General features: G+C 44.0%; 1 protein-coding gene and 1 long non-coding RNA gene across 7 annotated transcripts in view; both read right to left on the reverse strand.

Annotated features, from left to right (window-relative positions):
- Nucleotides 1-1,534: 1,534 nt before the first annotated feature.
- On the reverse strand, nucleotides 1,535-3,993 carry LOC127003429 (uncharacterized). Its single transcript, XR_007757067.1, has 3 exons — nucleotides 3,883-3,993; nucleotides 1,885-2,090; nucleotides 1,535-1,670 (listed from the first exon to the last, which is right to left on the reverse strand). It is a non-coding gene; the product is annotated as an uncharacterized LOC127003429 (long non-coding RNA).
- Nucleotides 3,994-6,235: 2,242 nt separating this feature from the next.
- LOC127003430 (probable nuclear hormone receptor HR3) overlaps nucleotides 6,236-26,104 on the reverse strand; it is a 122,024-nt gene continuing 102,155 nt past the window's right edge. For all 6 annotated transcript variants that reach the window (XM_050870125.1, XM_050870123.1, XM_050870124.1 and 3 more), the window contains 9 exons: nucleotides 25,489-25,654; nucleotides 24,556-24,743; nucleotides 17,470-17,991; nucleotides 15,145-15,287; nucleotides 14,793-14,925; nucleotides 14,428-14,652; nucleotides 10,111-10,264; nucleotides 8,960-9,079; nucleotides 6,236-8,437 (listed from right to left, as the gene is read on the reverse strand). In XM_050870125.1, the coding sequence (XP_050726082.1) occupies nucleotides 8,974-9,079; nucleotides 10,111-10,264; nucleotides 14,428-14,652; nucleotides 14,793-14,925; nucleotides 15,145-15,287; nucleotides 17,470-17,991; nucleotides 24,556-24,743; nucleotides 25,489-25,654 (1,637 nt within the window). In that variant the 3' untranslated portion in view covers nucleotides 6,236-8,437; nucleotides 8,960-8,973. The remainder of the gene's footprint in view (nucleotides 8,438-8,959; nucleotides 9,080-10,110; nucleotides 10,265-14,427; nucleotides 14,653-14,792; nucleotides 14,926-15,144; nucleotides 15,288-17,469; nucleotides 17,992-24,555; nucleotides 24,744-25,488; nucleotides 25,655-26,104) is intronic.

Genomic DNA, 26,104 nt, shown 5'->3' on the forward strand with positions numbered 1-26,104 from the left:
ACCTAATGTAAATCTCTTTTTAATGAGCTTTTATTATTGCAGCACGACTGAAGAATGTCCTGCTTGTCTGAATCTTGGGATGCAGTGTGAAAAACAACTGCTGAGTGAGCCTTCAAGCTAAGAGCCAGCCTCTGGATGCTGCTGTAGCATTGACAAGCCTGATGTGTATGCCCTGTCTTCATGTCTCACCCATAAACCAATTGTTGCTATGAGACAAACAGTGGAGGCAAATGAAAGAGGGGGATTAAGTGCTTCCTGTTGCGAGGCTAGCAGATGTTGCTGTGCTCATACGCTGGTGGCCATTGAAACATTGAGTGCATGATTCCTTCACTTGTGGCAGCACAAAACCCAGTGGTCTGTCACAAAGGTTTAATCTTTGTCATTCTCGTTTTTATTACCTTAATGGATAAGAGAACCTTGATTTAGTTCTCCAGTTACTGAATCAACTTTCTGGCCTGCTCACTGAGAAACTTGACATATCTGCTGTTGTGTTCACAACTGGAGACCTCAGGCATTAATGCCTAAAACAGTATAATACGTTGGTCACCCAGTGCAGGCATTGTGTGGCTTCACTGGGAGGCCAACATATTAATATAGCCCAACAGCAGTATTATCAAGGTTTTTGACAGGCAGGCAGGCTGATTCAGTGACTGGAGAACTAAATCAAGGTTCTTTTAATTTTTCTGGTAACGAAAATGAGAAAAAGGTAATTGTGAGTGTTGGGCTTTATGCTGTCACAAGTGAATGGATTGTGCTCTTGACTTTTAACTGGCCATCAGTCCATGACCACAATTGTGTCTTGAAAAACAATATAACCACCTCCAAAACTGATAGTAGTTATGTATAAGCAGGCATTGCAGTGAGTAAAATAGTTTTGAGAATTAAGAGTAATAATGATAATGTACTTTATTTTCTTCATTGTATACAGCGTTATCATAGAGATAAGGGGGCCTCAAGCCCACCGCCAGAACTGTTCTTCACCAGAGGGGAGCACCACCACCAGGGTCTGAATCCACCAGCCCTTGCACACCACCCACCAACACTTCAGAGTTGACCAGGTCCTGCTGCACCGTCTGTGGCTGGGCTACGTGACACTGGATGAGCTGCAGGACTGCATTGTTAAGAGGCAGCATAACCACTGCAACTCCTGTGCCTGCTGGCCCCTAACCCCACCACCTAATGATGTGCTCTGCCTCATGGGGTGTCTAAGCAGGATGCAACCGACTTCCCTGAGGAGGAGGCTGTCAGCAGGTAGTGGGCAAGTGGCCAGTGGGCACTCGAATCAGAGTGGTCACACTGCCTGTCGGCAAAGTGGTCCCACAGCTCATCCAACGTCATGTGTGCCATCCACAGTTGGTGCAGCAAAACCTGGTCAGCTTTGCAGTGCTGGTGGGAGGCATGTACATGCTGGTGGATGCAGACCCTGGCAGGCCCGGCACTTTTGTCTGAGCAAGTCTCCATCTCATGGTGGTGGTTTATACTCTGTCCTATGGGCAGCAGCTAATTTGGCCATCACTTTGGTCTACTGTAGGACAAGCAGCATGTCACAGGTCACTAAGAGTATCCTTGTGGTTGTCCAATTCAACTTCTTTCCCTGCCAGACCCACATGTGGCCCATGCAGGGAGACTAGGAGTGGGTGAAGATGCTGGTGATGTGGTGCACACTGTGCCTGTAAAGATAAAAACCTTAATACAGTGTAGGTTTTACCAGGGCTTTATATGGTTCATGCCTTAAATTCCGATAGTGATAAATTAATTACTTGCTATTGTCCTTTCTTTCAGTTATGTAAATGTAGAAATTCCATTTTAATAAAGTATATACCTCTGCACTTTCACTTTACATTCAACACCCTTCTAACTAAGAAGCACTAAACAGCACATGACCTGAACAGAAAATTTTTGCTGACGTCCATGGCCACGCCACTCTGGCACAGAGCCCTTGCAACCCACGCAGCCTCGGGTGCAGCTTCAGGTTCACCGGCAGGGACCTCATGTTGATGCTTCATTCTCCCATCCCTGCACACCATTTTGAATATCCAAAGAGAAGCATTCACAAGTTTTCATCTTGCTTGGTGTCTTAACAGGTGACTCTGCAAATTAAAATGAAAGGTAATTCTTCAACTTAAGGAATATCTGGCATAGCAACATGCAAGTGATAAGATTGCACCAACCAATCACCAAGAGACCATTTACCATCAAGGAAGCTATGAAGACATTGGCTGAATAAAATGGCCCGTGGTAAGATATTAAAGTCTGACCTTGCGAAAGGCAACAATGCAACGGTTGCACTATAATGATAAAATAAATTGCTGTGTATTACTGAGGGCAACTAACATGTACTGTTCTGCTCTTTGGGTTAGGCGGTTCTTGGTGCAGGTAATCTGTGGGAGACATTTAACTAGAATCAGTATAAGTAATTGTGATTGAGTTCATAGTTATTATCCCACGCCCCACCCACTCACAATATCCTACAACTAATGGGGAGCATATGCGCTGAGGCGCGTCATTTCACTCTTGCTGCCTCCACTCCTGGGATGGTTCAATAATCTTACAATCAAACAGCATTTTCTTATAAGCTCACCTCCATGCTGGCCTCCTCGTTCCTCAAATACCACTACCCTCCATCCTTACTATTCTTCCGTCCCCTGCCTGAAGCCCCAATGAAACTCTTCGACTCTGATTTCGAACATGCCGAGCTATTGAAGCACTTAACTGCTAGTCAGAGATGAGGTGTTTTCGCAGTTATATGAATTACCAAACCAATCTTCATTGATATATTGAATGATTCTGCTATGTAACAAGGTAAACCATCACTAGGGAAGGTAATAATTCAGGCTTCTTAAGGCGAATTTTACCTTCACACGATACAACAAACAGCCAGTTACGTCTTTCTATTCCACCACCTTAATAATGAACGCTGTAATTATGCATTGTGTCACCTTTAAGTGGCCTCCTGTTGCAAAGACTTGTTAATGAATAAAGATCGGGTTATTGTTAAGAGTTCAACTGCCGGACAAGCTAAACGAAGAAGCTCCTCTCTCGCCAACCTGCTTGTAATGACAGTTAAGTGTGCCACGGCTGTTATCACAAAGCCTGTAATAATCCTACTGTTCCTCAATCTACTGTCGTCTTATAACAGTTAAATGCAGTTACATAATATAGCCGCTTCGTTACTGTTACAATGCACATTCTCTCCTCTGGTATAATAAGGGTACATCAGCATCAACTTCAAGACAAAGGAATTAGTTGGTCTTATTATAAATAAAGCAAATCACCAGGACATTCTGCTACCTGACTAATTATGGAACCTGCCTAGTACTGGAGTGTAGATGCTCACGTTAAAGTCGAAAGGGAGAGGTATTGACAATTTGAATACATAAAACAATAATAATATAAAACAACTAACACATTCAATAATAATATAAAACAACTAACACATTCAATAATAATATAAAACAACTAACACATTCAATAATAATATAAAACAACTAACACATTACACCTAGTATACAACGGTTTAACCTACCTACTTATATACACTAAACGTCCTAGAGTAAAATTAATTGCTCTACACCTCATCCAGATCACATTTAAAGAAGGGAAGATAATTGGGAAATGGTAATCAGACTTAAGATGGATTTTGGTGTAATTTGTGATCCTTTAATACTTAGCGCCATTCAAATTACGCTGACGAACACGAATACAATGCAAATTACCCAAACTCGCATAATTAGTCAGAGGGGTTTAAGACTGCATTTCAAATAACGTGATCCTTTTATGCTTAACGTTATCCAAATTACGCTGACGAGTACATTCAAAATTACGTAGACGAGTATATGGTCAGTTAAGCACCTCGGCCTGGGTTAAAAAAAGGTTACTCACGAATACAAGTGTCGAGAGCCATGGAAGAGATGAGCTGTCTGGTTGAGGATGTTATCTTGCAGCCAACCAACGAGGATTTGACGGGAAGGATGCTCTCTCTCTCTCTCTCTCTCTCTCTCTCTCTCTCTCTCTCTCTCTCTGCCACGCCCACATATAAAACGGCATTAACTCACTCTAATACGTACCCTAAAACAGTACTACATAGACTATAAAAAAAGGGTTATGCTTTTCATGTTAGCACACACTTCACATAGCTCTAAAACAACAGATACTATATAAAAAACAACAACGAAATACTAAAAAATATGACCAGACAAAATTAAAATGTAGAAAAGGGAAAAAGTGACGCTCATTACATAGGCACTAATTAGGTGTTTTTAATGTTAGCTTACTCTGTTCACGTAGCTTTTGACCTGAGGATAAGTTTACTGAATCACCCTGAACCATTTAATTGCTCGTTACCTTCACCTATACTTAAGGCTGCCTCGTCCATGTTAATAGCCTACCACTAGTTTCTACAATATTGATCTTTACATAATAATTAGCGTTTTGTTCGATATTGTTGTTATCTCGCCTTTTTCCATAGTGCTTTTCTGTGTCATTTGAGTTACGATGTGTTTATTAAACCCTAAATCACTTTATTGCTAGTTATCTCCACCCATACTTTAGACTGCCTCATCTGTTAATAGCCAACCACTAGTTTCTACAATATTGAGCTTTACATTATTAGCACATTGTTACTTATCTCGCCTTTTCTTGCATAGTGTTTTGTTGAGTCGTTTCTGGGTTGCGATATCTTTAAACATGGTATGGTATGGTAAAGTTTGGGGGGCGGGGGGGATAAGCTATATAGTTGTTTGTGGCCTCGGTGCTCATCTCCGTCGCAATGGCCCTTAATAAGACTGTCAGCGAGTTGTTTGGAGAGAGAGAGAGAGAGAGAGAGAGAGAGAGAGAGAGAGAGAGAGAGAAAGGAGGAGGGAAAGAGAGAGGAAGAGGACGTAGATAATGAAAAGAAAGGAGGAAACAGAAGAGGAGGAAGGAGAGGAAGAAAAGGAGAAAAAAACTGGAAAAGGAGGAAGAGGAAGATATAGAGGATGAAAATAAAGGAAGGAGAGGAAGAAAAGGAGAAAGGAAGGAAGAGGAGGAGGAGAGGAAGAACACGTAGAGGAACAAAAAGAAAGGAAGCAAGGAAGAGAAAGAAGACGTAGAGGAAGAGAAAAGAGAAAAGGAACTATGGAGAAGGAGGAAGATATATAATTAAAATAAAGGAAGGAGAGGAAGAAAGAGAAAGGAAGGAAGAGAAGAGGAGAGGAGGAAGATTATGATTAAGAAAGAATAAAAACAGGTTAGGCCCCTTTCACACGAGCGGTTTCTAAGCGGCAGCCGCATGCCCTTTCACACGAACGGTTTCTGCCGCTCCGGCGAGCGGCAGCCGCATGGCACCGACAGACAACTATCCCTCGCCGCATGCGGCAAACGTCGGATGTGTGAAGGCACCCATAGCAACACATGACCACTGAAACCGTTGTGCGGCAACTGCCGCTGCGGTCTTGCTGGCAGTCCTGCCGCTCCGGCTTCGTGTGAAGAGTAAATGTAAAGCTAAACCGTCCGGCAAGTGCCGGAGCGGCAGAAACCGCTCGCGTGAAAGGGGCCTCACATAAACGCATTAATACTACACGAGGAAACAATGATTTTAAGACTTAATAAACCAAAACAATCAATCTAACTCATTTGCATATCAATTCCACGCATGATTCTCCTTCCACGCCTTCACTAACTCTTCTCCAAGCTTTCTAGTACCTTAAGAACCCCAGCAAAAGGAAATGACTCACCTTATGTCCCTTGGAAGCTGGGAAACACTTCAACACCTGCCAACACACCTGCCATCTCTGCCTCCATGTTGCTGTCAGGTGATCATGGCTTCTCGGAGCTGTGGCGGGAGGTTCAAATGCCTAACACGTGTACTTCATATGTAATATACGTAAGAATTAGCATGAATTGTTAGACAGACGAATAGAAAGATAAGAGGCCTAACTCGTATGCTTTATATATTTCAACGTAAGAATTGACATATATTGATAGATAGAATACCTATCTCAAGTAATTTATATATCCCTACGTAAGAAGGAACATATATTGAAACAGATTGATGATAGAGGAGAGAACTAGATTGATGTTTAGAATATATAAAGATTTGGCAGCAGTCACCATTACAATATTAGATTAAGATTAGTGGATTACGAAGTGGATATACATTGAAAAAGTTAGATCGATAGATAGATATATAAAGATTTCATAGCAATTAGCATTACATTATCAGGGTCAGGAGAGGCCATGGAGTGAAAGTCTCGGGGGTAATATAGATATATTTTATTATTGATGTAGTAACATGATGGTACTAAAACTCTTTGAACCTATAAAAGCTAACGAAAACACGAGAGGCTTAATAAAACTCCAGGTTAGCCAAAATACCAGTTTACTGTAACCCCTGTGTTTATGTGTGGTGAGTACAAGACGCCCCATAGCTGGTTATTTCCCGCACCCCATAGAGGAAGGACCGAAGAAGATTTTTTTTCAGATTTTTTCATTTTTTCATTATCGTCATCATCCACAATAACCAATAGGAGAGTCTGCACGGACACACAGACAGACTGCTCGCGCTGCTGCTGGACGTGTGGACGCCTGGTGAAGCACAGCAGAGACTGGAGATGGTCGTCACACAATAAATAGTCAGTAGGTGACAGCAACAGTAAGCAGGGTGGCGCGCGCTGGCCGGAGTTTGTACAGCAGCCTGTGTCGGGGCGGCGGCGGGACCTGGCTGGCCCCCAACGCTCCGAAGCACACTAGACTCTAAGTTCTCTACGCACGAGAGGTCCTAGGCGTGTGCCGCCCTTCGTCGCTACACCGGAGGCTGTCCTTCTGTACATCGTGTGTGTGTGTGTGTGTGTGTGTGTGTATGTGTGTCGTCGCGCGGACCTCGGGCAGCCACGCCAGCTCGGTGAAGGGTGAACAAGGTGTCAGCTGGAGGAAACGTTAAGCCGAGAGGCCAACCGGAGGGCGGCTCGCATGTCAGAACACACGCTGCTCACAGGGACTGAACGAGACGGCTTAAGAACCTCAGACCAAGACTTGGGGGAGGACGCGGCCACGGCCAGCGGGTCCGGGAGACAAGACAGGGCAGGATGGCCTCGCTCTAACCTATTTGTACTCTAGCACGGCTGGAATGGGCAAAGGACGCAACACAGCGCTTCCAAGAGTCTGAGGCCTTGTCGGGGGACGCTCGGGACGCTAACACCGGCTCGCCTCCGCCACTTGAGCATAACACAGTCTACGTAACGCTGTCGCCGTCGTGTGGCCGTGGGTGTAGGCGTGGGCGTGGGCGGAAGAGGTGGTGGTGGCTCTCTCGCCCCGGGGCACGCATGGGGCCCGGCGAGACGCTCCCCGCTCCGCCGCGGACTCTGGTTCTCTTTGTACCTCTGTTCCAGTCCTCTTGGCGCCAGCTTCTCACCAGGACTCAGTGCGCGGCCTCGACCACACCGATGCAGATTAGTGTTAACTGGCACAATATAATGATTTCAAGACGTGTTTGCTGGGAGAAGCTGAACAAAAATAAATTAAACTATACAAAAAATTATAAGCTACCTAAACTTATACATAAAAAAAACTTAAGTGAAGTAATGATGGAGCTGATGACATGATATTAGTGGCATTTTTTTGTAGGGTTTTAGCTTTGACAATGACAAGAATGAGTGATAACAATTCATCTAAAAAAAAGAAAATAAAACAGGAGGCGGCAATAAAGATAGATTTTTTAGTATTTATAACAGTTCACGTAATAATATAATTAAATATTTCTTCTTCATTTTTTTTTTTAAGTATACAATATTATTATTATTTTTTTCTCGCAAATTTACAAAGATGAAAGGACCATCCATCCTCACAAAGGGCGACTACATGATTCCTTAAAAAATAAACTGTATATAATCTTCAACCTTGAACTATGTAGTATTAACCATCCTCTCGGGAACTCCTCATCGCAGCCTGGCAGAGTCCGAACCAGACACGTGCGGCGGACTCTCATTGTAAGGCATCATGATCAACATTATAGTCTACAGTAGGGGGTAAAGGAGGGGGGGAGGGGGGGAGGGCTGCTGCTGCTGGCGGAGGGCTGCTGAAAGAATACACTGGAGGTTGCCAGCACCCTCTCCTCTACACAGAACACTTGTTAGACTCTGTAAAACCCACAACACATCTAGAAACGGTATCTTAGAAAAGAGCCCGGGTGAGGGGGAGGAGGGGGTGAGGGGGTTGGGTCCTCTGCCCTAACAAGTAACACTAACAAACGCGTCACGAGGTGTTGAACAGACAGGTTACTCTCTGGTACAAAACGATGTGATGGAGCAACAGAGCCGAGGAGGAGCAGGAGCAGGAGGAGGAGGAAGAGGAGGAGACGGAAGATGAAGAGGAGGAGAGGAGGAGGAGGAGGAGGAAGAGGAGAGGGAGGCTTTTTCTTCCTCCCTTCCCCGCAACACACTGAAGTTCATTTCCACGCAGTCTGGAACAGAGAAGACAAACTTTAGACATACTGAAAGACAAATGTAATGTGTATGGCTTATTACATGACGGTAAGAGAAGGTAGGAGGAGAAAGATGAGACAGAAGGAGAATATGAAAGGAAGGAAGGCCTATGGGGAGGAGAAAGAGACAGAAGGAGAATAAGAAGAAAAATGAGAGGGAAGTAAGCAAGAAGGACGTAGCAGAAAAGACGAGACTGATGGAGAATAAGAAGGAAGAAAAAATACATGAAGAAAAGAAAAAAAAAGACATTGCAGCAAGAGAAGAGAATGGGAAAACCGTAGAAGAATAAGGAAGAAAACAACAGGAGGAAAAAAAAAAGAAAAAGGGAAGGACGTAGCAGCAGAAAAAAAGGAGAAAAAAAACAGGAAAACAACAAAGCAAGCAAGAAAGAACACAGCAGCAACAGAAGAAAAAAAAAAAAAAAAAAAAAAACAATGCCACTGCTACTGATAACAACAATAACAACAATAACAACAAAGATGAAGCACAAGCCAACCTACCTACAGGAGGCACCTCAGGAGTCCACGTTGAAGATTTCCTTGTGGAGGTCTGAGAACTGCAGGTGAGGGGCAGCACGCTTGAACTTGCAGAGGGCGTCCTGATGCAACATACTCAGCTCCCTGCGGCGGCGGAGGGGCGGAGGGCGTCACCAGGGGCGGGGCGGGGAAGGCGGCAGGAGGCAGGAGGTGGGTGTGAAGGTGGAGGAAAAAGAAGTCAGTTAGTATTGGGTTCAGGTATCAGGTATAGTGTAAGGTATAAGTACAGGTGTTTTAGAAGGGTTTAGGTGTTTATAGTGTAGGTATCAGTGTTCAGAAGAGGGAGAAGTTAGTATAAGGTTCAGGTATCTATAGTCAGGTACCAGGTATATGTAAGTACAGGTATCAGTGTTCAGAAGAGGGAGAAGTTAGTATAAGGTTCAGGTATCTATAGTCAGGTACCAGGTATAGTGTCAGGTGTAAGGTGTAAGTACAGGTGTTTTAGAAGGGTTTAGGAGTTTATTGTGGATGTATCAGTGTTTAGAAGAGGGAGAAGTTACAGTATTGGGTCAAGATATCCATAGTGGGGGTACCTATAGGTTTTAGAAGAGGTTATGTGAAGGGGTTGTGTTGGGTTGGGTGTGTTAGAGTGAAAGCAGAAGTCCTATTAATCCTATTATGTATTGTATTGTGGTATGTTATTATGTTAGGTTATTGTGTTGTGTTATTGTATTGTAGGATGCATTCGTGTAACAGTGAGGTGATTACAGGTTTGTTTTGATGTGAAATTACAGGTGTTTAGTTGTGTTGTGTCATATGAGAATCCAAGTAAAGAAACGGATTCTGACAAACAATCCAAATGAGTGTCTAAACTGAAGCCCCATTTCTAGATCAAAAGGCAAACAATATCCCAAACAAATCGAATGAGAGTCTAAATTGAACTCCCTTTACTAGATCACAAGTAGAAAGTCTCTTAAAACCAACCAAGTGAGTGTTTAAACCGAAGCCTCTCAAACAAAACAAATGGGTGTCAAAATTAAGCCCTATTTACTAGAACACAGATAAGCTTAATCCCGAACCAATCAAATGAGTGTCTAAATCGAGCTCTCAAACAAAACAACTGACTGTCTAACTTGAACCCCCTTTGCTCGTCCACAGGTAGGTTAGTTTCTCACCTGAGCGCCGGCATCTTGGCTATCAGGAAGGCGTACACCGTGACGTCGCCCTTCACGGGGTACCTGTGCGTCTTGTCCAGCTCCAGGCACAGGGACCGACCGACGGCTTCGTTCAGCTTAGCGATCTCGTCGGTCCCGCGGAGGCCCGGCCGATCTGGGGGAGGAAACGGACCCAGTGAGTAAAGGGCTCCGGACGGGTTGTCATCACTAGGAAATGTGTGTGACTGGTGGTTGGCTATGCGGTGACGTGCCCCCCATACCTTGTACCTGCCCTTGTCCCATTCCCCTGCTCGCCTCTTCCTCGCCTAAGACAGAACACACCAAAGGAGATGAAAGTGGGTTGCTATGGTCGCGTTTTTTAACCAATCTGGAATGTTTTTTGATAATTTTAAGGCTTGTAATTAGTTAAGGGGCCATGTGGTTCTGTGGATACTGTGCTCGGCTCGCGACAAGTAAGAGCCGGTACCCTGCTTGTTTGTCTGTCTGCTTATTTCTTTGATACAAGCAGAGAAGAATACCAAAACTCTTTACAAATTCAATAGACGGCAGATTATTTCAAAAGGGATAGTGAACATGTTTTTTTTTTCAATATCCAATGACTTGTGACACAAATACTGAGGGAGAGCAAACTTTAAGCTGATTTAGACTTGATTCTGAATACAGCTAACGCACTAAAGGGAAGATTTGAGCATGATTGACAGTGGTGTTCGCCAAGACAACGGCGGTAGCAGAGAGCAGGACAGGGAGGGACGAGGATAAGACAAGGGAAGAAGAGGAGGAGAGGGGGAGTAAAGGAAGTAAGGTGAAGAGGAGCGAAAGGGGACAGTGATTTGAGGTGGAACGGTGAAAGTGATCCGCTGTGCTCATCTTCGACTCTCTGCCTCCCTTCCTCCCTCCCTTCCTCCCTTCCTCACCCGCCTAGCCAGTCACCAGTACACCATTCCTTCTCGTCCGGCCCCGTGTGTCGTGTCATGAGCTGCCTTCGTGAGCGGCTGATGCGTAACCATGAAGACAAATGAGCATCCAAAACCAAACACAAGTCCTGAAGCAAACCAAATGAGAGTCCAAACAGAAGCTCATTTGTCTAGCTTTGCGGTGACATTTATAGGCGACGTAAAGATAAGCAAGTGATACAAATGAAGAGTGAAGTTGCTCATAGTTGAAGGTCGGTTTTGAGGGAGCGTGTGTTGTGTTGAAAGGCCAAAACAGCAACACAACACAACAACACAGCAACACACTTTTAACCACAGCACTGCATCATCGAGACTCGCTCATCACACACTCACAGCAGCGACAGGAACGCCAAGAGTAATGACAATCACCACAATAAAGGAAATCAGACACACACGGACATACAAATTCAATCTACAGGGAAATCAGAATCAATGACAGCAACAGCGTAACAAAAAACATAAAAAGGAACAAATAATCAGTTAAAAAAAGCTACTCGGGGTGACTTTAGCTCAAAACAAGAGGAGCAAAGCAAACAAAATGACGAAGCAGCAAAAATCAGATTGAACAAACATTAACTCTACTTTGTTTTTTTAATGAGATGCTGTTAGTGAGTCACACAAACGCACAAACACACACACAAACAGTACAAACAAACACAGGCGCTACAGAGCAAAAGAGAAGAAGCAAATGAGGGTACTAATGCTTAGGGAGGGGAGGGAAGGGAAGGGAAGGGGAACGAAAGAAGAAGAAAGGCGAAAAGAAGAAGAGGAGGAGGAGGAGGAGGAGAGGAGAATCTTTAGACGTCAGAAGAAGTCTTATTACCCTCTTCTAAATCCCCTTCCCTTTAAACCCAACGAGAAAAAAAGGACAAAAAAGGCAAAATTAATGAAAAAGTTGATTATTACGGAATTTTGTAAGGGGGGGGTTGACAAAAGGGGTTCGTTGTTGACTTTACTGAGGGGGAAGGAGTTGGGGTTGAAAAAGGGGTTCGTTACTGACTTGACTGAAGGAGGTTGGGGGTTTGTTGGGGTTTGGGGGGCGGGGTAAGAAGAGGGTTTGGCAGAGGTGAGGTTAGTGTCAAAATATATAAGTTGTGGGTTGGTTAGTAACACATTCACAGCCAGGGTGAGTAAAGCGTTAGGTGGAGGCACGGAGGAGGAAGAAGAGTAGGAGTAGGAGGAGGAGGAGGTGACAGGCAAAACCAAATAAAGAAGTGGGTAAGAAATAATCAAAGACACCATACAACAAATAAATACAATCCTCTAGTCACTGTGTCGGGGCCTAAAAAAAAAAAAAAAAAAAAAAAAAAAGCTTGTGAAATAAAAACTAACACAAGCTGGTGATTAGTTCATTTTGGGGGTTGCTTTTTTTTTTGAGTTATAGATGAGTTAGCGGAATGAATATCAACAAAACAAACAAGAACAAAAGAAAATCAGCACGGGCGAAATTATTATTGTTATTATTATCATCAGCAAAACTACGTGATTAACTAAGATAAACAATACTAGACAGCCAATTATTTGCGTCTGTGTATGTTGGTCCTGTGTAACACCTTCGACGAGAGGAAAACAATGAGGAGAAACCCACACAGCAAAATGACTGCTTGATGGTGACTCCTCGAAGTGTTGGGGAAAGGAACACCGATTTTAAGGCTCTCTGGCTAGCTGGTAATGGCTGGTTTGGGGTGACGGATTGTAAGGTAGAGTAGGGGCATGCGCTGTAGCTGCGCGTGGCCTCAGCGCTCATCTCCGTTGCATGCGGTCTCTATCCGCTCGTAAAGATAAGGAATAGTGATAATCTGGCAGTTAAAATCATTCGAGAAAAGAGAAAATAAAACCAATTTAACTATAAACAGTTGTGTTCTTCTTTTCTTTCCTTTGAATTTTTTTTCTTTTCGTTGCTTTTATTTTTGGGTTGATTGAGGGATTTTGCGTCTTAATCTTCTTCTTCGAACTGCTTCATTTATTTGTGTTCTTTGTATTAACGAATGTCAGCTCTGCTGTATTTGTTTCTTGTTTTTGGTTAATCCTCTCTGTGAGGTATTACTACCATTATTATTATAATCATTATTATATTATCATCATTATTGTTATCATTATTATCATTTATTACTTCTCTATTTGATGAAGGGGTGAATTCTTTCTTTCTTTTCTTAGTGTGAGCCAGCCAGTCAGCCAGCCGGCCAGCCAGTCAGTCAGACAGTTAAGCAGTCAGCCAGCCGGCCAATCAGAGCGCCCCTCTGTCAACACTCCGCGGTGGTCAGGGTGTGAAGGAAGGCTGGATGGACCCAAGACAGCCAAACAAGTGCCGAGCCTCGCGTGCCGACGGTTAATGGAACACAGCAAATCAAAAGAGGCGACACTAAGACAGCGTGTCCCAAGGCAATGACAGCAGGATGAGACCCGCGGGGGAGGGGGGAGGGGGGGGGGGGGGAGGGCGCTGGGGGGCTGCCACTCGCTGCCACTACTCGCCCCTCAGAGCAGGACCCACTCGTGTGCCTCTGAAGGTATCGAACTAGTGGTGGCGAGTGGCAGCCTTGGACAGACGCCCGAAGGAGTGAACGTGTGAGAGATGTATGAGTGTGGCAAACTGCTTCATCATCAACGTCATCATCATCATCATCATCAAGCGGCAGCAACAGTGAACCTCAAGAATCGTATTTCAACTCAGACCCTCAGAAAACTCCCGCCGGACCTCCGCTTCGGACTCCAGGGGGTGTGGAGCGGTGGAGGGGAAGAAGAGAGGTCATAGAGTGGGTACTTGTGTGGGGTGACTCAGCTAGTTGGGGCAGGATGATTTTGCATACACACACACACACACCCACCCACCCACACACACACACACACACACACACACACACGGGGAGGGGAGGGGAGGGAGGGGAGGGCTGGGGTGTCATGGTGTCGGGGCGGGTGACGGAGACGCTGGCGGTGGTCGGGGGAGTTTCCTGGCGGGCGGAGAGTCCGTTGTACTTACAGTAATGGTGCCTTTGTTGTAGTTAAGAGAAGTAGAGAGCAGGGCCTCAGCTGGGCCACCGAGCGTGAGCCTTACCCGAGGTGTAACCACAAGACTGCCGCCATCGCCCCGCTGCCACACTCAGCACCGCACCCCCGTCATGGGTCACACGTCAGCCGCGAGGGGCGAGTCGTGTTAGAACAAGCGTGACTATGCGAGTCAGCGTTACGTGAGTCGTGCGTCGCGTGAGTGGGTCTGGCTGCGGCAGCGGGTGGGGATGGAGCCGCAAGGATACGGTCCTAGTCACACTGGGGGTAAAGCAGCACACTGGGTGGCAAAACTGATGCCAACCCCATCCATCCAGGGCGCCATCATCAGCACTACTACCAACACTGTCCTGCTCCTTACCTGCTTGTAGCAGCACAAGAGCAGAGTACAAGCCTAACTCTGTGTCTGTCAATTTAAGTTCAGCGATAGTTTTGGCAAATTCAAAGACGTTGTTAACAAGTTTCATTTCCACAGTCTCCGTGGTGAGGAAGGCCTCCATGGGCAGCAGCGTGTCGCCGTACACCACGCAGTTCTGGTTGACGTCGTAGTACCGCGTCATCCGCAGCACGGCCAGCTCGAAGCTCCCTGCGGACACAGCACGCGTTAGCACACTCACAGACAACACAAAATAAGTATTCCAGTTTGTATCCCAAGACATCGCGGGGCCAGCATTCTGCCTTCATGCCCCGCTCTTACTAACTACCCCGCCCCGCCCCGGCACTCACCTGATTTGAGAAGGACGATCTGGTCATCTTGCGAGAACTTCCTGAACCCCGGGACGGCCTTCGCGAACTCAATGATTTGCTGGATCACCGACGTCAGCTTCTGGGCGCAGTCGAACCAGAGCTCCTCGTGAGCCTGGAGGGAGGAGGAGGTGGAGGAGGAGGAGGAGGAGGAGACATTATTATTACTGTTATTATTCTCATTATCATTGTTGTCATTGTATAAACTCTCTCAACCATCAACTCAAACCCACCCACACATCCACCAACAAACACATACAGACATACACACACACACACACCCTCTCTCTCCCCCCCCCCTCCACACACACACCAAACCCACAGCCACCCGTACCATATTTTTGTAGTAGGTGACTTTGGAGATGTCAAGGGACTGTTTCCTCATCACGTCCGCTATGTGCTCGGTGGAGTAGAGGCAGGTCCTGAGGTGAGCGTCGGCAACCCAGCGGGCGAGGATCTCCGCCAGCTGCGTCGGATCTGTGAGGGCGAGCGAAGGACCATGAGATGCGTGACTTCGATGTTGGACGGTGACTTCGAAGGGAGGTTAAGGGAGGGCGATTTTGAGGGAATGAGTATGAGTTGAATGGTGTTGTTGGTGAGATTTATGAGTAAGGGAGTGAGTGACAAGCCGCCAATGATGACACAGAGGAAAGGAGTACCAGTAGTTGTTATTTTTGGAGCTAGATGAGGTTAAGAAAGAATGATTTTGAGGGAATAAGTATGCTGAATGTGAGTTTTATGAGTATGGAAGCGAGTGACAAGCCGCCAAAGATGACAAAGAGGATGGGAGCACCAGTAATTGTTATTTTTGGAGCTAGATGAGGTGATGAGAGAATGGCTTTGAGTGGATGAGTTTAGTGGTGCAGACTGCGAGTTTTACGAGTATGGGAGTGACTGATAAACCTCCAAATATTAACCAAGAGAAGAAAGAGGTGTCGGAGTCGCTTTTTCGGGATCTAGATAAAGAACTGAGGAGGAGTGTGCCTTCGAGATGAGTCTAAGAGAGGGGTTGATCGTAGGTTATGAGTATGGAAGTGAGTGATAAAGCCAGAATGATAAAAACAGAATACCCGAGAATAAAAGAATGATGAGGAAAGATTGAACACAGAAGAAGCGGTTAGAAAGTTAATGAAGAAGAGGCTTGAAAAATATAATACCTACGTTTGAAGAATGGTAAAGAAAACTATGAGAGGAATGAGAGAAATGGAGGGGTAATGATGGGATGATGAAGAAGGGGAAATATGATGTGAAAAAGGGGAAGAGGTGTAATGAATGAAGAAGAGGGATAGGAGAAGGAGGAGGAGGGATAGCAGGAGGGGGCGGCTATGAGTATAAAGCCCCTGAATCGAAAATATAAACAAAAGAAATCACTCAAGAGAAACAACAACATGGCCAAAACAACAACAACAACAACAACAACAACAACAACAACAAGCACAACAACCTTGCAGCGCGCCAGATCAAGAATTAAAAAAAAAAAAACATATGATGGAAGGGAGAAAAAAGGAATAAAAATTAGAAATGTCAATCAATGCATTAAAAAAATACAGTAAATAGGAAAACAGGAAAATACAAATGCTGCTCAAAAGTTGTCTACCAAATCTAGTTGCTTTTAATTAATGAGAAAAAAGGAAAAAAAAGAAACAAAACTCGTAAGCATTCGATATTAATAAGTCAAAATTACACTTTAAAGTCACACAAAATATCTACTTAAGTCAAATTTCGAAGCGTAAAATTAATAAAAAAAGGAAATGCATGAGATGAAAAAGGCGATAAAAAATGACATAGAGCTGGCGTAGGAGGCGAAACTTTAAGCAAAAATAAATAAAGTCTTTGGCAATAAGAGTCTGGAAATCATCAATAATAAGCTTTTTTTTCATGCACAGTACACACACACACACACACACACACACACACACACACACACACGCACACACATTCATTCATTCATCATTTTAGGACAGCGAGGATGAGGATGAGGAGGAGGAGGAGGACGAGGACGAGGGGAATAGGATCTGCTGGAGGATGAGGAGAAGGAGGAGGAGGAGGAGGAGGAGTAAACACAAACACACATGACCAGGTAAGAAAAAAAGAAAACACTGGGTCACGTCCTCTTACAAACACATGGCATCTTAAAATCCCCAACTCCCATTTTCTTTACTCCCCCTTCTTGGCCTCCTTCGGCTTGGGGATTGGCGAGGAGACTAAAGGGGGAAGGTTGTGTGGGGGAGGAGGAGGGGAAAGGGGGGGTTGGCTGCAGCAAGGATGGGGAGGAGGAGGCTTCAAGATCCTTATCCTGTACTTACCGTTGGGGATGAGGCCCTCCGAGGCTCACGAAGGAGGAGGAAGAAGGATGAGGTGGTGATGGAAGGATACCCAAATGCCCCAAAGGATATGAAGGATGCGGAAGCCAAGGATGAGGAGGAAGGATGTAAGGATACCCAAAACACACCACATGAGAAATGCTAAGGAAGGAGGGTGAGGTGAAGGATATACCCAAGAAGTCCCCGTAGGATGCCAAGGATAAGGATTGAAAGATTTGAGACACCCTTACACCCTCACACAGGCCACCATGCACCCTAGGACTCATGCATCATCATCATCATCATCATCATCATCAGCGTGCAGAGAAGGTCATGCAATCAACTCTTTTCCTTACGAGGGGACACTGCCTCTTCTTCGGGAAGCACCGTTGCGCCCGCTACCCCCGTCTGTTGCTGCTGTTGTTGTTGTTGTTGCTGTTGTTGTTGTTGTTGTTGTAGCTGCGCCTGTTGTTGTTGTTGTAGTTGTTGTTGCTGGTGCTGCTGTTGTGGTTGTTGTGGTTGTTGTTGTTGTTGAGACTGACTGAGGGGCGGGGAGGCGGGGCCGGGGGGGAGATAGGTGGTGCTGTCTACTGAGCTAAGGTTTTTGTCGGACATACTGCTGGTGCTGCCACAAAGCCGCGTCGTCTGCAGCGTGTCCATGTTAAAGCACGTCTCTACTTCCTCTTTGATTATGATGTCCGCCTCGCCCATCAAGCCACCCCCACCACCTCCTTCACCACCACCACCACCACCTCCTCCTCCTCCTCCACCCCCACCTCCGCCAGGTCCGGCACCTCGCATCTGCCCACCACCAGCTAACTCGCTTCCACCTCCTCCTCCACCTGTGCCGCCCTGCCTCTGCGCGAACCCGCCTTTACCTGCGGAGTGACCAACCCGACACCCGGCATTAGTGAGGACCCAAGGCAGGTGAGAAGACAACCCGCCACCTTGCATGCAGGAAGGACGACTGACGGACTGAACGACTGACTGATTGACTGATTGATTGAGTGACTGACTGATTGATTGAGTGACTGACTGACTGATTAATTGACTTACTGACGGACTGAACGAGTGACTGATTGATTGATTGAGTGACTGACTGATTGATTGAGTGAGTGAGTGACTGCCTGAATGATTGAGTGACTGACGAACTGAACGACTGACTGATTAACTGACTGACTGACTGACTGATTAACTGACTGACTGATTGACCAACTGACATAAGGAGTCTGCAAGAGGCCGGTAGGCGTGTACAAGGCAGCCCCTGTAAACCTAACCACACCTAACCTCACTATCCATGAACTTATCCAGCCTCCTCTTGAATGTGTCTATCGTATTGGCACTTACAACATGACTGCCAAGCCTGTTCCACTTATCCATGACTCTCTTGCTAAACTAATTCTTGTCTATGTCTTTATTGAATCTGAATTTATCTAACTCAAACCCATTGCTACGTGTCCTATCAATTTCTTTAACCATCAAAACCCTATCAATGTCCCCTTATTCATGGACCAACGGAATGGTTTTAGAAGCGATCTACTAGAACACCTCCCTAAATTTTGTTGGTCATCTTCATAGATAAACCAAATATCTGACTTCTGGGTTAATTTCAAAGTCCAACAACATAGTTTTAGGAGCGTCCAAATAAAACATGTTGCCAAGTTTGTTGGCATCTCTAAAGCACCTGACCACATGCGTTGTTTTTTTTTGTATAGAATTTGGTGATTTAGTACGAAACATGATGCTATACCGAACCCCTCCCCCCTTTTTTTTTTAGTTTTTGGTGTTTTGTAAATCTAAAACTCCTGGGTTAGAACCATTAGATGTTTGGTTTGGGTGCTTCAAAATCCCCTTGTGTTGGACTGTTGTTGTTGTTGTTGTTGTTGCTGTTGTTATTTTTGTTCAGTCTTGTGTTCTAAGTCTTCAATCGTCACTGTTGCCAATACGCATGAGTCAAACTGTATAACTTTTTTTTTTTAATGATTCTCTTAAAAAACTCTCCTCAGTGAACTAGGTATCTCTTTTATTTACTCTTTCCTTATTTCAGTCTTCCTATTCTTGTCATTTCCTTCTTTACCTCACTTTTCTTATCTCTCTTTTATCAACCCTTTTTACTGTCTTGCTATCTTATTTATCAAATCTTATACGTCAGTCCTGTCTTTCCTTGTATCACATCTTTTACTTCAGTCTTTCTCTCCTTCTTTTTATTAACATCTTTACTTCAGTCTCCCTTTACGAACTCTCTCTCCTTCAGTCTGGTGTCATTCCTGCGTGCACGAGGCGTCTCCACCGCTAATGTTAAACAGACAACTCTTAAATATATTCAGGTATTCACAATTTTAACTCTAGGGAAAGATGGAATGAAAACTAATCTATTTTCTTGATGGGGTGATGAAAATAATGGTAGGGGATTAATAAATAGATAGACAAATGGATAGATAGATATGGAGTGTAGAAGGGTGAAAAGTAGATGCAAGGAAGAAAGGGTGAGGGAGAGGGTGAAGATGGGTGACAGGTAGGGTGCAGGGTGGGTACAGGCGCCTTACTTACACCTGTTCCCTGTCAATACACCTGTGGGAAGGGTGCCGGAGAGGGGGTGGGGGTGAGAAGGGGGAGGTGAGAGGGAGTGAGGGTGTGAGCAAGACAGGTGAGTCACGAGTCAAACAATTACAGGTGAATAACGAAGAGAAGTGCGATTGTGATTAGAGAGTGAAAGTGAGAGGGTAAGAGAGAGAGAGAGGGAGAGAATAACACTTTTGTACAGGTATTCACAGGCGGCTCACTTACCTGTACACGTGGAGGAGAAAGGCTAATTAGGTCTTCTCTCAGGACAGGTAAATCGTTCACACACACACTCTCTCTCTTTTTCTTTTTTCTTTCTTTCTTTTTACATCTAACATATTGCAATTGAATACGTATATGTCGATGAGCGGTCTCTCTCTCTCTCTCTCTCTCTCTCTCTCTCTCTCTCTCTCTCTCTCTCTCTCTCTCTCTCTCTCTCTCTCTCTCTCTCTCACAGCCCAGGTAACTTTTAACCACCTCTTCTTTTGTTTTACCTTTTCTTTATTTCCTTTTTTTTTTTTTACTTTTTTGTCTTTTCGTTACAAGTGTGTGGTTGATATTTTTTTTCTTTTTTTCTCTCATTTATTTTGTTGTTTCACTTTAAGAACTTTTTTTTTTTTACCTTTTCTATTTTTTTGTCTTACGTTTATTACAAGTTTGGTTTATATTTTCTTTTTTTTTCTTATTTATTTTGTTATTTTACTTTACGACCTCAATGTCTTCTTTTTTGTTTAATCTTTTTTTCTATCTTCATCTTACCGTAACAAATGTGTGCTTTATTATATATTTTTCACTAATTCATTTTGTTCATTTACTCCAAAAAAACTCTTATGGTTGTCTTAAAAATGTATGGATGAGAGGTTGCAATGATATATTTAATAGCAGCAACAACTATTATTATTATCATTATTATCATTTTTATTATTATTATCATTATTATCATTTTTATTATTATTATCATTATTATCATTTTTATTATTATTATCATTATTATTATTTTTATTATTATTATTATCATTCTTCTTCTTTTCGAGTAAGTATGGATTGAGGATTTGAACCGGATATCAAGCAGCTATTGACATATTCCTCTTATTATTATTATTATCATCATCATCATCATCATCATCATCATCATTCTTCCTCCTTTCGAATAAGTATGGGTGGAGGATTTCAACAGGAGGCCTATATTGAGCAGTTTCATTACATTCCACTTGTCATCACCATCATTATCATCATCACCATCATCATCATCACTATAACTTCTAACCAACGCCAGACAACACAAATGACCATCACCATCACCACCATCATCATTCATCACGTTCCTCTCCATTCATCACGTTCCTCTCCATTCATTCCGTTCCCTTGCAGGCGTACTTATTGATTCCCTTCCTCCTCATCTCCGGCCGCTATCTCCTTCTCGTATCGGCTCCCCATTCACTCTCTCCTCCCTTATCTCCCACCCACTTACCTTATCTCTTACCTATCTGGAAACACTGAACACGAAGGCAAGACGCACCTGTTCCCTCCCTTTCCCTTCCTCTCCCTCTCCTTCCCTTTCCCTTTCTCTCCCTCTCCTTCCCTCTCGATCCCTTTCCCTGTTTATCTCTCTTCATCACTTTCCTTTTCTCTCTTCCTTACAACCCAGGGAGAAGGGATAGGATAGAGGGAGGGAGAGAGATGGGATATAATGAGAGATAGGAGTAAAAATGGGAGAGGAAGGGATAGAGGGACGAAGTGAATGGGGTATGGAAGAAGGGAAGGAGGGAGCGGAAATGGGAAGGGAGGATGGAAAGGAAAGAAAGGGAGGAGGGAGAAATTGGAAGGTAAGGAAGGAAACGATATGGGTAGGAAAGGAGGAAGAGGAGACTGGAAGGAAGGAAGGGAAGGAAAAGGAAGGAAGAGGAAGAGTGATGGGAGAGAAGGGACGAAGAGAAGGAAGAGGAAGAGGAAATTGGAAGGAAGGAAGGGGAGGAGGAGTGATGGGAGAGAAGGAACGAAGAGAAGGAAGAGGAAAGAGGAGAATGGAAGGAAGGAAGGGAAGGAAAAGGAGTAGTGGAAAGGGAAGAAAAGGGAAGTAAGTAAGTAGAGGAAAAGTGATGGGAGAGAAGGGACGAAGAGAAGGAAGAGGAAAGAGGAGAATGGAAGGAAGGAAGGGAAGGAAGGAAAGGGAGGAGTGATGGGAGAGAAGGGACGAAGAGAAGGAAGAGGAAAGAGGAGATTAGAAGGAAGGAAGGGAAGGAAGGAAAGGGAGGAGTGATGGGAGAGAAGGGACGAAGAGAAGGAAGAGAAAGAGGAGTGAGGAAAAGGGAAGAAGGAAAGAAGAAGGGAGGAGAGAGAGGAAAGAAGAAGAGAAAGAGGAGATTAGAAGGAAGGAAGGGAAGGAAGGAAAGGGAGGAGTGATGGGAGAGAAGGGACGAGGAAGAAGAAGGGAAGGAAGAGGAGGCAAGGCGGTGAAAAAAAAAGAGAAATAGAAAGAAAAAAACTACATATCTTTTCCGATCACTTCGAGTTACGCCAAATATATATTTTTTATCATTCATCCACCTGTGATATTTCTGACCCCCGTTCGAATCTCAGTTGTATTTTTGCCCTCCGCCGCCTCCGTCCCCTCTCCTCCTTCATTCTTTCCTCTCTTTTCCCTGTTGTTTTTCCTTCTATCCCTCCTTCGCTCATATTTTCTCTCCCCTTTTCTCTATTTTCCTTCATTTTATTCGTTTTTCTTTTCCTTTTCCTCATTTTCCCGTCTTTCTTCTCCCTTTTTCATATTCCTCCTCCTTAGTCATCATTTCTTTGTTCTTTTTTATTCCTTTCTCTTTTTCTCATCTTTCCTTATTTCTTTGTGTTTTGTTATTTTTGTGATCTATTGACCCTCCTGGTGGTGCTATTTTGAACCCTTTCCAGCGCAGCGAACGAACGAGCGTCACGCGGAGGTATTTTTAGCGACCCTTTGCGTAGGTCAGACATTTAAAAGAGTTTCGACAAGCGGACATTCATTAGTTTTTTTTTTTTTTTTTGCTTGCCATTCAAAAAGTAAAAAAAAAAGATGGAAAGAATAAATGTAAGTTAATCATGTTTTTTATTTTATTTTGTTTTCTTGTCTTCCTTTGCCAATTATTTTTTTTTTCATTATTTTTTTTCTGTTAGCTTTTCAAAAACGAAGAAAAAACAGGGAATGAAATATAAGGTGATCATTCTTGCTTAACTATTTTGCTTTTGTCTTCTTCAGCATTTATTCATTTTCATTATTTATTGCCAAGATATTAAAAAAAGAAAGAAATCTAAAGTAATCATTCTTTTTCATTGTTTTTAGTCTTGTCCTACTAACTAACTTTTTTTCTTGGATAGGAAAGGAAAAAGGAAAGTTAAAGAACCGACTGGAAAAAAAGAAAGGAAAATTAAAGGAAAGAGAGCAATTGAAAGGTTAAAAAAAGGAATGGAGAGGAAAGGAAAATAAAGGAAAGAAAGGAATGGAGAAGAAAGGAAAATAAATGAAAGAAAGGAATGGAAAGGTAAAGAAAGGAAATGAAACGAAAGGGAAAGAAAGTAAAGGAGAGGAAGGAAAGAAACAGAGGAAGAAAACCGAAGGAAAAATAAAGACAATGAAGGAAAAAATACTAATGAGAAAGAAGAGGGATGAGGAGAAAGGGGAGAGGGGGAGGGACGGAGAGGGCAAGAGGGGGGCTGAGAGGGGGGAAGGGGGGGTGAAGGTGAAGGGGGAGAGAGGGGGGGATAGGATGCATCTCAGGTGAGCGTCTTCCCGTTTTCTTTCACCACCTGGACATTAGGTAAGACTCCTCCATTTTCTTCCCAGGTGAAAACTAATTAAGGTGTGAGAGTGGCTACGTGTGTTAAAGGGCATCTCTCTCTCTCTCTCTCTCTCTCTCTCTCTCTCTCTCTCTCTCTCTCTCTCTCTCTCTCTCTCTCTCTCTCTCTCTCTCTCTCTCTAATGCATGGCCACCTGCTACCTGCTCTCACCTGTTTCACCTTTTTTCTTTCTCTCGTTCTCTTTACAGGTGTGTTTTGTTTCCTCTTTGATGCACCTTTTCTTTTAGTTTTACTCGTCTTTCTAAGTTCTGAAATTTGTTTTATATTCTAAGTTGTTTCCTTTTGTTTTTCTTTATTTTGTTTTCTTGTTTTATCTTTCTCGTTTATTTTGAATTGTTTTTTTTTCTTTTCGGTACACCCTTTTGTTTTTTGTTTCCTTCATCTTTTTGTTTTCTATTTATTTGTTTGTTTTTTGTTATTTTCTTTTCATTATATATTAAGTCGTATTTCTATTCCAGGTTTAGACGATTTCTTCAGGTATGTGTCTTGTTACGTTTTTTCCTCTTGTACAGTTACTTTATTTCTACCTCCAACTCATACTCCTTTCATACTTCTTTAATTATGAACATTTTGCTGCTGTTATTTTCTGACGTTATGTTGTAAAGCACACAAAACAACCATCGCCACCTATTCATATTATTCCCTTTTCAATCTGTGCACACTCTGAGACGGTAATTTTATCTTTATTTAATGTTAAACTAAAAAAAAATACTCAAGACATCTTTTTCACCTTGTATCCATGAGTCACAACACCCATCACCACCACCATCACACCCCAACACAAACACACAAACACACACACGCACACACCTGTCAAACTTACCTGTACCCTCACGCTTCCTGGTCCTTCAGTGTATCAAAAACCTTCCCATCATAAGAAATCAGTAAAGTCATTCCTATTTCTATGGCTCTTACTCTTAATCTTAATCCACTCTAACTATGAACGAAAAATCCACTTTACTTACAGTCATCTCGTTCAAGCCACACCTGGGGTACACCTGGATGACGGGGGGGAGGAGGTGAGAGGGGGAGACACTAGAGGGGGCACTCACCTGAGGACACAACAGGTGACATGGCCCCAGACTCCGACAGGGGCTCTAAAGACGGCTGGCGGTGATCGAAGGTGGTGGAGTCAACAACATACTCGGGGTTGATTTCGAAGGGTACCGTCGGGGTGGTGGTCTGAGGGATGTAGTTGTAGCTGGAGGAGGTGAAGGAGGCGATGTCTGAGCCGTAATACCTGTGGGGCGAAGGGAAGGAAGGTGAGGTTAGGTCTTGTCTTCTACCGCTACATACACCTCAGTTATCTTCCTTTTTCACTTGCATAAACTTATTTCCCTCCCTCTCTTTCTCCAATGAACATCTTGCCTACCTCTCCTTTTCTTTCTCTCTCTTCTTAACTTGTTATTCTAAGACGCTTTCGCTTTTCACATCAGCTATTTCTAAAGGTCAAAAAGGGGATCAATAGGGTTCTAATGAGTGTTTCTTTAGATTCATGTTACAGAAGCAGGGTCAAACTACCACCAGAGTCATTAAACTACCTCTGGAAATGCCCAAAACTCATAGGAAAGCCTTGTCAAATATGTGAACTTGGGCGACGAAATGATTCAAAATACGACCCTTAGTCTCCCTTTCCTCCCTATCCCTTCGCTTACTCTGCCTCTTTCCCTCACACATTCCTTTCATTCGATCAACCTCCCTAACACCCTAGCTTCTTGCAGTTTTCCCTCACTCACTCTATACACAGAACCACCCTCCTAAACGCTCTGCCCAGCTCTTTTCCTCACTCCCTCAACACAACCACTCTCCCTAACACCCTGCTCATCTCCCTTACCCATTTCCAGCCACCCTAACACCCTGACACCTTGCCTCTCTCCCTCACCAATTCCCTAAACACAGCCAATCTCCCGACACTCTTGTTCTCTATCTGACCCTATCCCAGCCTCTAACACCCTGCCCCTCCCCCCTCTCTCTCCCACACTCACGTTGGGGTGTAGATGTCCGAGGAGGTGGGCGTCGGGGACTCGTACATGGAGGAGTCTGGCGACGTCTCCTGGCCGGCCATACCCATCTGCGCGGCCGCCTTGTGGTAGCGAACCTCGTCCTCGACCTTCTCCCGCTGCTTCTTGCTCATCCGACCGAACTTCACCGCTGCGGAGGACGGGGAGAGGTTAGATTAGGTTACCACTAGATTAGGTTAGGTTAGGTTAGGTTAAGACGAAGATGAGTGAAGGTATGATGGGTAAGGTTTGCTATGGTTAGGTTAGGTTAGGTTAAGACGAAGATGAGTGAAGGTATGATGTGTAAGGTTTGATATGGTTAGGTTAGGTTAGGTTAAGACGCAGATGAGTGAAGGTATGATGTGTAAGGTTTGCTACGGTTAGGTTAGGTTAAGACGCAGATGAGTGAAGGTATGATGTGTAAGGTTTGCTATGGTTAGGTTAGGTTAGGTTAAGACGAAGATGAGTGAAGGTATGATGTGTAAGGTTTGCTATGGTTAGGTTAGGTTAGGTTAAGACGAAGATGAGTGAAGGTATGATGTGTAAGGTTTGCTATGGTTAGGTTAGGTTAGGATGAGTGGGGTATAATGTGTGAGGTGAG

Source organism: Eriocheir sinensis, chromosome 25, assembly GCF_024679095.1.
Source record: "Eriocheir sinensis breed Jianghai 21 chromosome 25, ASM2467909v1, whole genome shotgun sequence".
NCBI lineage: Eukaryota > Metazoa > Arthropoda > Malacostraca > Decapoda > Varunidae > Eriocheir > Eriocheir sinensis.